The sequence below is a fragment of the Orycteropus afer genome, unplaced genomic scaffold (genome assembly GCF_000298275.1).
Source record: "Orycteropus afer afer isolate SDZICR_OR568_19922 unplaced genomic scaffold, OryAfe1.0 scaffold00004, whole genome shotgun sequence".
NCBI lineage: Eukaryota > Metazoa > Chordata > Mammalia > Tubulidentata > Orycteropodidae > Orycteropus > Orycteropus afer.
In genome coordinates, this window is record NW_006921591.1 from 15,571,807 (window position 1) to 15,587,496 (window position 15,690).

The window sequence follows — 15,690 nt, forward strand, 5'->3', positions numbered from 1 at the left end:
TGGAACAATGTTTTGTATAGTATGTTATGCCAATTGAGCTTGATGTCCCCTGCGACTATGGTCCCAAGCCCGCAGGTTCAACTACTCGGTTGCTGTGACCAAGCAGTGACCACAACCTTGCCCCTTGTCATGAGCTCACACTTCTATAGTACAGAGGCCCAGACCTCCCCAACCTAGACCCATACCCCCCTTTTCAAATCCCCCTTCCTACCACCCTGTCCAGGTGACTCTGAACTGCAGTCTGCTGGATAGGGAACTCTTCCAGGCATCTGAGCAGCTACTGGACACTCACCTCCCCATTGAGGAAGCAGTAGAGGATGGCCACCACCAGGCCCTATGGAGAGATCAGGGGTTAGTGCAGGTGTTCAGACTGGCCTTGGCAGCTCCTCCTCCCCTTAATCCTTCCATCACCAGCTGCAGGCTCACTTCCTAAAAGAAATGTCCCCACTTCTCTCCTATCATGGTTCTCCCCTCTTAGGAAGTAGGGCTACCTCCTCTGCCTTCCCTCTTCCCAAATAGTGCCCAGTTCTTCATGCATCAGAGACTATGAGCTCCTTGCAAGCAAAGACCATGTCCCTTACATTTGTGGTCCCCAATGTCTAGCAAAGGGTTGCATACACATGTAGTGTCAGTGACATGAAGGCAGGGGCCCATGGAGCCAGGCAAGTCACATGGCCAAGTAAGCCAGCCTACCTGGGAGAAGGAATCTGAAACCTGCCTGGACTAGTAGGAGAGATAAGCCAGCCCTGTGGGGTTTATTGTTCAAAATATGCTGGAAATCTGGAGCCATTTAAACATGGGCAACTCATTTCAATTGATAAGCCAGTTTTCAATTTAAAAGCCGACCAGTAGCAGGTTTGACCTCCAGGTTTGTTGGATTGGTGGTGGATCTTCTGGGTTAGAGGACACCTCTGACACCTATGTTTTATGTTCCCTGGCTTTGTGAGGGTCCCCAGGTAGTTAGCTCTGCTGCTAACTGAAGGTTGGTGCCTTAAGTCCACCCAAGGGCTTAGTGATACACTTCTGAAAAATAGCCATTGAAAAGTCTATAGAGTGCAGTTCTACTCTGACATGCATGGGGTTGCCATGAGTTGGAGCTGACTCAGCAACAACTGGTGGCGGTGGTAGTGGTCAGACAGACAGTGAAAAGGCCACATAAAGGCAGGCTGTGAAGTAAAGCAGATCTGGATTTGTTGCACAACTTGTCTACTTAGTAACTGGGATTCTGGGTGCCAGATGCTTATATAATCCTTGCCTAAGTCCTAGGAAGTAGGTGGGAGGAACCCCATTTTAGAGTTAAGGGAAGTTAAGTTAGAGGTAAGGCAGAATTGAAGATCTGTGGAGATTCACACCAAGAAACTGCTTGGTGTGTGCTACTGTCCTGGGACCCAGCGACACATTTTCACTGTAGTCAGGGAAGAGCTGGAGGTCAGGGTGAGGGAAAGTGACCCCCTCCCCAAGGTGCAGAAGGCAGGCCTCAATCAGGCCAGCAAGTTTGATGAATTCCATAGTTTATATATGGTCATTGAAAATGAAGTTTTTGAACCATTTTAATGACATGGGGAAATATTCATGATGGGTATGATCCCATGATCCCAATTATATGTGCACGTGTCTTCATGAGTAGAAAAAGGCAAGAAGTAAACAGAGGCCTTTTGAACAAAGTTTAACAGGGGCTATTTCTGGGTTGAGATTATAGATGATTTTTTGTTTTTGTTTTTACATTTCCTTATTTTCAAAATTTTCTACAGTAAGCCAGTATTATTTGTACCATCAAAAAAGGTATTAAGCTAATTTTCTAAAGTATCTGGCAATGATAATGGTACTGTGGTTGTGTGTATTCCATTTTAAGCCCTTGTCTTTTAGAAATTCAACCAAAGAAAACCAAACCCATTCCAGTGAGTCAATTCCAACTTGTCCCCACCCTATAGGACAGAAGAGAACTTCAAACAGCTACTCTCCCATGGAGTGGCTGGTGGGTTCAAACCATCAACCTTTCAGTCAGCAGCCAAGCACTTAACCACTGTAGCACCAGAGCTCTTTAGAAATACATACAGATGAAATAATATGATGGCTAGGATTTGCTAAAAATAATTGTAGGGGGCAAGATTGGTGTGGAGTAGATGAAGCTAGAGATGAAATAAGGTGGGCCATGCATGAGTGGATAATTGTTGACGCTTCATGATGGCTACATGGAGGTTCATTATACTATTCTCTTCACTTTTGTATATGTAAGAATTTTTTTGCTTGGCTACTGACCTAAACGTTGATGGTTTGAATCCATCCAGAGGCACTTCAGGAGAAAGACCTGCTGATCTACTTCTGAAAAAATAGCCATAGAAAATCCAGTGGAGCACAATCCTACTCTGATACACACGGGTTGCTATGAGCTGGAATCCACTCCATGACAATGACTTTGTGTGTGTGTGTGTGTATATATACGAAAAAAACCAAACTCACTGCCGTTGAGTCAGATGCAACTCAGAGCGACCCCTCCTTGGGTTTCCAAGGCAGTATCACTATGGAAGTAGATTGCCCAACCTTCCTTCTGAGGAGGGGCTGGTGAGTTTGAACCACCAGCCTTCTGATTAGCAGTCAAATGCCTGTGCATGTGTGTGTGCGTGTGTGCATATACATACATACATACATATATATACACATGCACACACATACATACATATATATACAAAGATTTTTTTTTAAAGATCAATAAAATTGACAAGTCTTTAGCTAAACTGACAAAAAAGAAGATGTAAAAATCTAAAATTAGAAATGAAAGTGGGGACATTACAACTGACCCTGTAGAGGTAAAAAAGATAATCATAAGAGAATGTTATAAACAATTGTACACCAACAAAATAGATGTTTTTGTTGTTAGGTGCTGTTGAGTCGGAATTTATAGTGATCCTGTGTACAACAGAACAAAACACTGCCTGGTCCTGTGCCATCCTCACAATCATTGCTATGTTTGAGCTCATTGTTGCAGCCACTGTATCACTCCATCTTGTTGAGGATCTTTTATTTTGCTGACCTTCCACAAAGCATAATGTCCTTCTGCAGGGACTGATCCTTCCTGATAACATGTCCAAAGTACGTGAGATGAAGTCTTGCCATCCTTGCTCTTAAGGAGCATTCTGGCTGTACTTCTTCCAAGACAGATTTGTTCGTTCTTCTGGGAGCCCATGGTATATCTATCATTCTTCGCCAACACCATGATTCAAGTGCATCAATTCAGAAAGAGACACATTCTTAGAAATACATAAGCTTCCTACATTGACTCAAGAAGTAACAGAAGATCCCAACAGACCCACAAGTGGAGAGATTGAATCAGTAATCAACAACAAAAAATGCTGAACCAGATAGCTTCACTGGAGAATTCTTCCAAACATGTATAAAAGTGACTTCAATCTTTAAGGTTTTTCAGGAAATAGGGGGAAAAATTTCCTTTAAAAAACATTTCAAGATACTTTTTCTTCATAAACATATCTATGGGAACATTAATAAACTGATTCTGGTTTTCTCATTGACAAATCATTTCCTCAGAGAGAAGCCAAATGGGTCCACAGGTCCAAAGACAAGCCTCAGTTCTGAGGGACTGGAAATCCCTATCTATGATTGAGGTGGATCTATGCTCTCAGCATGGTTCCCACTTCTAGGTCTCAACTCCTCCACCTGCTAAATGAGTGGAATAACCCATTGTGCTTGCAGCCAGCCTCCTTGGATAGCAGTGTGGGTGGTAGCCCCTGGTGTAGATAAAAAGAATCATGGCTTACACCAGAGGTTGGGTTCCTAGAGGTCTGAGGCCCTAGTGGGGTATCAAAGTACCGTTCAGTTCTTAAGATCCTGTGTCTTTAGCAGGGACCCCTAGGGAAGGGTCTGAAGGAGTGGGCTAGGGTAAGACCTGACTCCATTTACAGATGTGTTCCTAGTGAGGCTGATACGAGGAGGACTCCAGCTTCTTCCGGACAGGATTCCATCTCTCGTGGAAATGTTGTTGAAGACCAGCTGGCTTCTTCAGGAAAATACATTGGAGAAGTTTTCTCAGGCCTCAAAGTCTATATAATCACTAGGCAACTACTTGGTTTCATGTTACACAAATTATTTCAGTTGCTATGGAGTCAATTCCAACCAAAGGCAACCCCATGTATGTCTGAGTTTCTACTGTGGTCCACAGGGTTTTCAATGGCTGATTTTTCGGAAGTAGATCACCAAGGATTTCTTTCAAGGAGCCTTCCAGATGGACTTGAACCTCTACCCTTTTGGTTAGAAGGTGAGTGTGTTAACCTTTTGTACCACCCAGGGACTCCTTAAAATACTATAAATCTTGAAACTCATTGCATTTCTGTCTTTGCTTTGGCTGCTGGGAACTCTTAAACCAAACTTCTGACCCAGCTATCTCATTTTATAGACGAGATAGGACTTTATAGAATTGGTTTCTGTATATGAACTCAACTCTGGCTTTATTGTCTCTTTTCACTGATCTTCTCTGTCCCTATTTTATTTTTGTCTTCTGTGTTTTGGTTTATTTATTTAGTTTTTCCTAACACTGCATCACGTTATTTTTGGAAGGAAGTAGCTATGAGTAAATAAACAAATAACATTGTGAAATTTGGGATTCAGATTAGTCACAGAGATGGCTCCTTCTGTCCCAATGAGTTTACATTTTCTTTTTTTTAGTCTTGTGCCATCTTCACAGTTGATTTTCCCCTTACTTTATTCTCATTTTTTAAGGTTTATTAAAAAAAAAAAAAGTTGTATATGCACATGGTTTTGTAGAGTCAAATTATTCTTGCTTCAACAACAACAAAAAAAGCAGCCTATTGATATCCCTACCCCATTTCCTGTTTCTAGCCTGCAACTGCTTACAACTCTTAACTGATTTTAAAAAATATACTGATGTTGCTACTTCTGGATGGTTTTGTTTGGGGCATTTTTCTATGGACTTTGCAATATGAAGATGAAGATACTACATGCTTGGAAACACACCGTCACCCACACTGCTCATTCCCCATCATCTTTCCTCTGTACATTTTGATGGTTTAGTAGTTGACCACCACCCATCTATCAATTTGTCATACTGTGGGAATTTAGCTGTGATGCTGGAAGCTATGGCACCAGTATTTCAAACACCAGCAGGGTCACCCATGGTAGATAGATTTCAGCAGAGCTTCCAGACTAAGACAGACTAGGAAGAAAGGAAATACAGTCTGTGAAAATCCTAAGAAACACATCAGACTGCTGTCCAAAGATGTGCCCCCTAGGTGGGATATCACTCGAAATACACAGTGGCTGCAGCAATGGACTCGAACATACCAGAGGTGATGAAGATCATGCAGGATGGAGCAATGTTTTGTTCTGTTATTCATGGGATCACCACAAGTCACAGCCAGCTTGACCACAACCAACAACAGCAACACATGCCATTGAGAGCTAAGTAATATTATGTTCTGGGGCTGCTTTTACTTTTTGTTTTCCCTGGGGTCAATCACTCTCTTACTTTTTGCTTCATCTGACTGTAGGGAACTAATGCCACTCCAGGTCGTGTGGACCTTACAGCACAGTAAGGTCCTTCCTCTCCTTCACTTGAATTCCAGCCAAATGAAGTATCTAGCTTCCCAAACTGCAACCTGGACTCTTCTAGAAGACCTGGCTTGCTTTCTCTGTGACCTCCATTTCTTTCTAAGGAAAGATAGAACTGTCTCTTTACAGCTTAGAGTTATAGTCCCAAAAGCTTACCTGGAAGGAGCCAAGGGCCAATTCAAAAAACAGCTGGATCTCCATGGCATCCTCTGGGGAGAAGGCAAAGATGATGTAGTGGACTCCAAAGAGGGGGATCAGCAGCAGGGTGGACTTGGCCAGCCGCCTGGGGACAGACAACCACTAAAGTCTCCTGCTATGCAGTAAGCCCTGCCCCCTCCTTGTCTACTTCAATTTCTGGATCCCATCTGCAGGGTGATTGCATAGGCCTTTGCAGCAGTGGCCCCAAACTTTTTTACTTTGGAAAATTCCTAACACCCATGTACCCATCACCCAGATATAGCATTTATGAACTCATAGCCAATCCCCGAATTCTCTGATCTTTTCCTTCTGCCTGTAAAACAATTTGCACATGTACCCACTTAGACAACTATTTATTTACAAATTATATGCATGTATTACTGCTACTCTGTCTTACACGTTAGCAAAGCTGGCTTTCTTATAGTTGGATTATATATATAGAGAGAGAGAGAAAGAGAGAGAGAGAGAGAGAGTTCTTTTATTTTCTTCCGAGATTAGGGTTGCCAAATTTAGCAAATAAAAATATAGAATGTGGGGAGGAGGTTCCAAGATGGCAGACTAGGCAAATACACTAACCAGACCCTCTACAACAAAGATTCAAAAAAACAAGGGAAATGGCTACAGATGACAATCCTGGATTCCAGAGTTTCAAAGGAAAGGAAAAAGAAGTAGATCAAATATCAGTGAGAGGAAGAGACTGAACAAAAACAGTGAACAAGGAGTGGTAGACTGCCAACAGGCCCAGCGAGGCCATTTTGAATTATTGCAAGTGGCATTCCAGTTGGAGCAGGAACTAGATAACTGGTTCTACCTGCCCAGGACTGCACCAGCACCCACCCTGGTGATCATATGACCACAGAGGTGTATCTTCCCCCCCTTACCTTTCACAATCTCCTGGTGCCCAGAGGGACGTCCCTCTCCAACCCCACCAACCCAGCAGCCAAACTCCCTCCACTGCCATGTTGTGCTACTTTTTTCTCTTTATTTTGCTTTACTTTTATTTTGCTTTTCTCTTTACTTTGCTTAGTTCTTCCATCCGCCCCTCTTCTTTCTTCTTCCCTTTTTTGTTTTTTTCTTTTTCTCTTTCTCTTCCCTTGCCCCTCCACTTTGTTTCTAATCCCAAAGAATGGAAGCCCTTCCCTAACTGCCCATGCAGTTAGCAGCACCTGTCCCTACCCTTCCCTGGTCAGAGGTGTGCACTCCAGCAGAGCTAGCTCTATGTCCCTGCACAGCAGGGCTGACACTGTGCTGCTTTTTTTCTTTCTTTCTGTTTTCCTTTTTCATCCTTCCTGGTTCTTCCGTCTCCTTCCCCTTGTTTTCCTCTTCTTTCTTCCTCATCATTTCCTCTTTTTTTTTTCCCTACAACCCCCCACTATGGTCAGCAGAACCTGTACTCCCCTTCATGCACAATAGTGTGAGTTCTTCTAGGGTGAGCTCTGTGTTCCTGCTGTAGCTGGTTAACATTTATACCATTTTTTCCCTCTTTCTCTCTATTCTTTTTATTTCTTCCTTCTCAGTCCTTCACTTTCCCCACCTTCCACCTTGTTATTTTTCTTTTTCTTCCACTTCCACCTGTCTTTTTTTTCCTCCTACTTCTTTTCTTTGATCCAGCAGAGAAAACACCTCACTCCCCATCACTTCCATGTTGAATAGTGTCTCCCCTGACTCTCTGTATTTGGTGCTGCATGCTCCTGCAGAGTGAGTGTCACATTTCTACTACAGAAATGTTTGCCAGCTACCACTTGTGTCAGTACCATGCTGCATTTGTTGTTCTTCTTCTTCTCTTTTCCTTCTTTATCTTTCTTCTTAGGTCACCCCTCTTCACCCTTTCTCCCCTCATCCCCCTTTGACTTTTCTATCTTTCCCTACCAATTGGCAGACAGCAACCCTGCCCAGCCCTACCCAACCATACCTGCTGCACCACCCACTGAGTGAGTGACATCACACACTTCAGCACTACTGGACCAATGATAGACAGTGGCCAACACCCACCCAGCCTGCTCTCAACTTCTCTGCAAGATCAGTGATCAGAGATTCCAGCCATACTCTCACCTGCTACCAAATCCACCCAGAGAAAAATGATAAGCACCTCAGTGCTCCAGGCTAGCAATCAGAGTAAACATGCAGTTCAGTTGCCCAGATATATTAAAACAGAACAAAACAAAAAATCAGGGTGAAGCAAACCAACATACAATCAACAAATTAATACAATAACAATACAATGTCTTCGAGACAACAGACAACTTCAAATCACACACACACATACACAAAACAGGAAAAGATGACCCAAACAAGTGATCAAAATACAGGGCTAGAAAATCTTCCAGAAGAAGAAATGTTAGTGGATCTACCTGATAAGGATTATATTTAGGTGCCTTCGATAGATTGAGAGAAAGTTCGAAGCAACCACAGACAAAATCAAGGAAAACACAGACAAAACTCAAGAGAAATTGGGGGGGGGGGCAGGGGAAGAGAGAACAAATTGACAAAATAAATGGAAAATTATAAACAATACAAAGACAGCAAATAGAAATCCAGAATATTAATACCAAAATTTCAGAAATGGAAAATGCAATGGAGTAGAATTGAGTAAGTGGAACACAGGAACAGTGAGGTTGAAAGCAAGTCTCTCAATAGTAATCTGTTAGAGAACCAATTAGAAAAAAGAATGAAAAAATGAAGAAAGCCCAACGATCATGTGGGACACTCCAACAGGATGAAACAAACAAACAAAACAGGACAGGGCAAACTGTCAAAGAGTTTTTGGAAGAAAACTTCCCCAATATCATAAAAGATGAGAAGACATGCATTCAAGAAGTTCAAAGAACTCCAAATATGATAGACCTCAAAAGAAAATCACCAAGACATACCATGATCAAACTTTCCAAAACCAAAGACAAAGAAACAATCTTGAAAGCACCTCAGGAAAAATGAAAAGTCACCTACAAAGGAGAACCAATAAGATGAAGCTCTGAGTTCTTGGCAGAAACCATGCAGGTAAGAAGGCAATGGGATGACATACATATATAACTCTGAAGGAAATAATTGCCAGCCAGGAATTATGTATCTAGTAATATTGTCCCTCAAATACAATGTCAAAATTAGGACATTCTTAGAAAAACAGAAATTAAGGGAATTTGTGAGAACCATACCAACCTTACCAGAAATGCTAAAGGGAGTCCTTACGAAAATCAACAATGGAAGACAACAACAAGAGATTAAGACATATGACTCAACCAAACCAAACTCACTGCCATCTAGTTGGATCCAACTCAGCTAACCCTCCTTGGGTTTCCAAGGTGGTATCACTATGGAAGTAGATTGCCCAAACTTCCTTCTGAAGACACATGACTAGATCATGAGAAAATTGCCCTAGATATAGAAGTATCAACAATAAAATAAATCTACAGGATGGAAGACAGGGAACCAAAGATGTCAATTTGTAAATGACGGTAACTACAAACAAAAAGAAGGAATAAATGATGAAGGACAGAATTGCCAAATGGAAAGGAAGTCAAGATAGAAATTACTGCTTTAAACCTGGGAAGATAATAAATTACAAGGTAACCTCAAAGAAAATTAATAAACCTTGTCACCAAAGGAGAAAGGAAGAAAATCATGATGTCTCAGTAAACACTAAATCAATAGCCATAAAGGAAATGATAAGAAAATACTTTTAAAAATAAACTCAGCACAGAAAAATATATTGAGCAAAGAAATCATCAACACTACACAAACACACACACACACACACACACAAAATCACAGCAAAATGAAAGCAATAAATTCATACCTAACAATACTGAATGCAAATGGATTAAATGCACCAGTCAAGGGACTGATGGTTACAGAATGGGTAAGAAAACATGACCTATCAATATGCTGTCTACAAGAGACACATATTAGACACAAAAACAAAAATAAGCTAAAAATAAAAGAATGGAAAAACATACACTAAGCAAGTGGCAACCGAAAAAGAGCAGGAGTGGCAATATTAATTTTGGATAAAATAGACTTTAAGGCTAAAACTAAAAAAAGAGACAAGGAAGGATATTATATAATGATTAAAGGGTTAATCAAACAAGAGGACATAACCATAAAAAGTATCTACACACAATCAAAGAGCCGAAAAAGACCTAAATCAAACATTAACAGAATTGAAAAGAGAAATAGACAAGTCCATGATAATAATAGGAGACTTTAATACACCACTTTAAATTTTTTTCTTTTTTAGTATTTATTGTGATTTGGGTGAAAGTTTATAGAACAAATTCATTTTCCATAAGCAGTTCATATACTTTTTGTTTCATGACATTGACTGCAATCCCACAATGTAACAGCTCTTTTCCCACTTCCTCCCTATAGTTACCTCTTCCCTGTGTCCTTTCTTCCTATGCATTCCTGTCCCCTGAGCTATCCCCCTGTGCAAATACTGCTCTTCTGTTCTCCAATGATTGACTGTTCTAAGGAGTGTATCTACCTCGTGTAAATGTTCACCCTATATTCCTGTATTCCTCTCTGTTGTTTGGCTAGAAGCCAAGGGTATGAGTTAAATTCCAGGCCTGAAGGGTAACTAGGGAGTTTCACCAGCTTCTATCAGATCAATAAATTTGGTCTTCTTCTTTTTTTTTTTTTTTTATGATTTTGAGTTTTGTTCCACATTGTTCTCCCACTCTATCCAGGATATCCTGCAGTGACCCTTTTTGACTGGTTGACAGTAGTAGCCAGGTACCATCTAGTTCTTCTGGTCTTGTGGTCATATAAGCTGAGGTTCACATGGTCCACTAGTTCCTTGGACTAATTGTTTCCATGTATCTTTGGCTTTCTTTATTCTTCTTTGCTCCAGATGAGGAGAGACCAATTGTTTCATCTAGTTGGCCGCTTGTAACCTACTAAGACCCTAGTCACTACTAACCAAAGCAGGATGTAGAACAATATTTTTGTGTAGTATATTATGCCACTTGGGCTTGATGTCCCCATGACCATGATCCCAAGCCCACAATCCATCAGTGTGGTTGACTGTGGCTAAGAAGTTATCATAACTTTGCCCCCTGTTGTTGTTGTTATTATGTGTCATTGAGTCAGAACTGACTCATAGCGACCCTTCCTTGGGTTTCCAAGGCAGTATCACTACAGAAGTAGATTGCTCAATCTTCGTTCCGAGGAGTGGCTGGTGGCCGCCTGTTAGTTCTATTTATATGGGCATTCTTCTTCTTTTTTTTTTTTTTAATATGGGCATTCTTACAGCACAGATACATATGTAGAAATATCACCTGCCAACCTTATATATGATCATGGATATATTACCTTTTGCCTAGACATACCTGATCCTTAAACTGTTTTTGTTCATTTGTTTTAACCATCTATTTACCTGTGGGAGCTCTGGTAGTGTAGTGCCTAAGACACTTGACTGCTAACCAGAAGGCTGGCGGTTCAAACCCACCAGCCACTCCTTGGAAGGAAGGTTGGGCAATCTACTTCTGTAGTGATACTGTCTCAGAAACCCAAGGAGGGGTCACTATGAGTCAGGTCTGACTTGAGGGCACATAACAACAACAACATTTACCTGTAGATTAATGTTTGTTATCACTGATAAAGCAGCACTTTGTATGTGAAAGTGTTGTCTGTACCTCTTGTGCTCCTCTCTGTGTCTTCCTTTTCCTTAGTGTTATTGTGTTGGTCACTTGATTTGCTATACTACCTTTTCCTTCGCCCAGATCAATACTTGTCTCTAGCTTTTTGGCACACTTGGATCTTGCATTTGGATGAGTCTTCATCTTAGTGGGCTGCCATGTTGTCTGCCATTCTTGAGACCATATCTGAACTTGAACTAGTGGCCTGCCATGTTGCTTGATAATCTTGGGACTGTGACATTTAACTGGTTGATCTTGAGTTTGTCAGCCTCAGCAGCCAGCAGCTGTCTGAGTTTAAAGATGCCTCCAATTACAGTGGGCCAGGAGCAAGAGGCAGAGCTGAATGAAGGCCAAGGTCAAAAACTGAGAGGTGGCACTTTGAACTCAGACTTCTAGCCTCCTAAACTGTAAGAGAATAAATCCCTGTTTGTTAAAGCTATCCACTTGTGGTTTTTCTGTTAGAGCAGCACAAGAGAACCAAAATACATACCCTACTTTACAAAATTATGCCTTTGCTCTTTAACATTTTAAAGAGGTGTTTTGCAGCAGATTTGCCCAGTGTAATACGTTGTCTGATTTCTTTACTGCTGCTTCCATGGGTGCTGATTGTGGGTCCACGTAAAATTAAACCCCTGACTTCAATCTTTTCTCCATTTATTGTGATGTTGCTTTTTGGTCCAATTGTGAGGATTTTTTTTTCTCTTTCTTTATGTTGAAGTGCAATCCATACTGCAGGCTACATGTAGTCTTTGATTTCTTCAGTAAGTACTTCCAGTTGTCTTTATTGTCAGCAAGCAAGGTTGTGTCATCTGCATATCACAGATTGTTAAGAGTCTTCCTCCAATCCTGAAGCCATGTTATTCTTCATATCGTACAGCTTTTTGGATTATTTGCTCAGCATACAGATTGAGTAAGTATGGTGAAAGGATACAACTCTGATGCATACATTTCCTGATTTTAAACCATTCAGTATCCCCTTGTTGTGTTTGAATGACTGCCTCTGGTCTACATACAGGTTCTTCATGAGCACGATTAAGTGTTCTGGATTTCCCATTCATTGCAATATTATCCAAAATTTGTTATGAATGCATTTCCATAGTCAATAGAACACAGGTAAACATCTTTCTGGTATTCTTTGCTTTTGGCCAGGATCCATCTAACTCTAGCAATGATATCCCTCATTTAATATCCTCTTCTGAATCCAGCTTGAATTTCTGGCAGCTCCCTGTCAACATAATGCTGCAACCATTTTTGAATTATCTTCAGTAAAATTTTACTTGCATGTGATATTAATGATATGATTCAATAATTTCTATATTCTTTTGGATCACCATTCTTTGGAATGGGCACAAACTAGAGGGTAGACACATATAACTTAGGTGAAGGAAAAAGCAATATACAGTAAGGGAGAGGTCAGCATAAAATGATCATGGTAGTGTCTAAGGTTTTATGCTGGTATCCATTGCTTCCTATTGACATTGTAAACACCCTGAGACTAGGTTCCTTTTCCATTTTCTTCCATTTCCAGCAGTGCCTAGCACAAACTAGGTATACAGCAGGTGCCCAATAAATGCTTGCTAATAACCAAGTATGTCTAGGTCTTTACACTTACTTGTAATGGTGCACTTCATTTCCTCTTGTTTCCTGGGTTCTAAGTTTTTTCATCAGGATTCTTAGAATGTTTATAAAAAGGATGAAATTAATCTACAAAACACAAGGCAGAGGTAGGGTTGGAGAAGGTGTTTTTGCTTTCCTTGTCAGCTCTCCTGGCCCTGTTCCATGGACTTGAGCATAGGGAAAGCATTGTAGATATCACATCCAAGGTAGCACATCACTGCTGCCCTTTGTACCCCAAGACTTTTGCTGAAACAAACTAATGATGGGCAACCTAAAAAGCCATGGCTTGAAGCAGCACCTCTTCCTACCACAGGGCCACAAAAATTCTAAGATCTGCTCAATCGCCGCACAGATTGTTGTTCTTGTTATATACCCTTAAGTCACCTCTCTCCCTCTCACGAGGTTTTCATTTGTCTAATTTTCAGAAATAGATCACCAGGACTTTTTTCCCAGTATCTTAGTCTGGAAGCTATGCTGAAACATGTACAGCATCATAGCAACATGGAAGCCTCCACTGGCAGACAGTTGGTGGCTGTGATTGAGTAAGAGACATTAGGAGTCCTTTTGGTGCTTCTCACACTTTAATACACATTGGAAACCCTGGGGATCTTGTTAAAATGCAGGTCTTAGGTGGGTCCTGAGATTCTGCATTTCTAGTAAGTTCCCAGGTAATGCCAATACCAGTCCCTGGACTACATTTTGAGTAGCGTGTTGAGTTGAATTGTGTCCCTGCCAAAAAATATATTCAATTCTTAATCCCCAGAATTTGTAAACATGACCTTTGTTTGGAAATAAGATCTTTGCAGATGTAATCAAGTTAAAATGAGGTTATACTGGATTAGATTGAGTCCTAATCCAATGACTGAGGCAGTGGTAATTCCATGGAAGAATTCTCGCCTTCCAAGCAGGATACCTGGGATTGAGTTCCAACCAGTGTACCTCATGCACAGCTACTACCTTATTTCAGTGGTGGATTGGGTGTCGCTGATGCTGAACAGGTTTCAGTGGAATTTACAGACTAAGATGGAGTAGGGAAAAAGGCCTGGTGATCTAGTTCCAAAAATCAGCCAGTGAAAATTGTATGGATCACAAGGATTCGATCTGCAATCGATTATGGCGATGGCATAGGACTGGGCTGCCTTTAGGGGGTCATCATGAGTCAGGGGCCAACTCCCTGGCAGCTAGCAATAACAACAATGCAATGTCCCTATGAGGAGATGGAAATTTAAACACAGATATACAGGGGAAAGGGCTACGTGATGATGGAGTCAGAGATTGGAGTGATTCATCTACCAGCCAAGGCAATTGTTAGTAACATCAGAAGTTAGGAAGAGGCAAGGATGGATCCTCCCTAGGGCCCTAGAAGGAGCATGGCCCTGCTGATACCTTGATTACAGACTCCAGAATTGAGAGAGAATAAATTTCTGTAGTTTTAAGCCATTAAGTTTGTAGTACTCTGTTACAGCAGCCCTAAGAAACTAATACAAATAGCAAGGCTTTACAGCAAGGGTTCTCAAACTTTAGAGGGAGGACTGCTAGGCTCCACTCCCAGAGTTATGCTTCAATAAATCTGGGGTGTTGTTAGGTGCCACCCAGTCAATTTCAACTCATATTGATCTCATGTAAAACTGCCTCACAGGGTTTTCCAGGCTGTAATCTTTATGGGAAAAGATCTCCAGGTCCTTCTGCCTAGAGCCGCAGGGTAGGTTTGAATCAACAACCTTTCAATTAGCAGCCAAACGCTTAACCTTTCTGCTACCAACACCACTTAAATCTGGGGTAGGACCCAAGATTTTGAATTTTCAACAAGTTTCCAAGTGATGGTCTGGGGAACCACACTTTGAGAACCACTGCTTTAGAGCCTTATAAAGTTGCAGTTTAATCACTTCCTCCAGGAAGCCATCCTGGATAACCTGGCTTTCCTGACTTTTCTCTCTTGGATATGTTTACTGTATTTAGGAATGATGTTATTGTATAAGGTCAATTAAGATATTTAAAAGGGGTCAAATTTATGCATTTGTTAAACTCTGTGTGTGTGACTCTGTGTGTGTGTTCACCTATCTGCCAAATCAATCACAACTTTCTCAAAAAACAGGAAAAAAAAACAGGAATCTACCACCACTTTTCACTTGCTGATCTTTCTGAAATAGACTGCCAGGCCCTTCTCCTGAGGTACCCCTGGGTAGATTCTAACCGTCAGCCTTTATGGTTAGTGGTCAACTGCTTAACCATTTGTGCCACCCAGGGACTTCCAAGACAGGAATAGGGTCCTATTTCTTTTGGTGCTTGTCTCCCAGCCCCACTGCCCACTTCAGGGAACGGGATGAATTTGCCCGTGGATCAGAACCTCTACTCTCCTGTCATCTACTCAACATTGGACAGACTCAGGATCAGTGGACTCACCCAACCCAGACCCTCATGGTTCACTTGAGTAGTCTGGGGCCTGAGAACGCTTTCAAAAAATATATGGATTAGTGGCCTATCTACAATTCCTAGCTCAGTGTTTCTTCAGCAACACTGCTTTTCAGTTCACTGTTTGTATATTTTGCACTAAGTTGGCTGTCCATTAAAACACTCCATGGTGGAGAGGCGGGGCAAGATGGCGGACTAGGCAGAAGGATTGCACAGACCCTCTTCAACAAAGAAAAGGGAAACCAATTAA

The 15,690-nt window shown here is 41.4% G+C and overlaps 1 protein-coding gene across 1 annotated transcript in view; it reads right to left on the bottom strand.

Moving 5' to 3' along the window:
- Positions 1 to 15,690, bottom strand: part of SCTR (secretin receptor) — a 181,827-nt gene that overhangs the window by 2,825 nt on the left and 163,312 nt on the right. Inside the window, 3 exon segments of the mRNA XM_007938163.2 lie at positions 293 to 334; positions 5,737 to 5,863; positions 13,024 to 13,115. Of these exon segments, the coding sequence (XP_007936354.2) occupies positions 293 to 334; positions 5,737 to 5,863; positions 13,024 to 13,115 (261 nt within the window).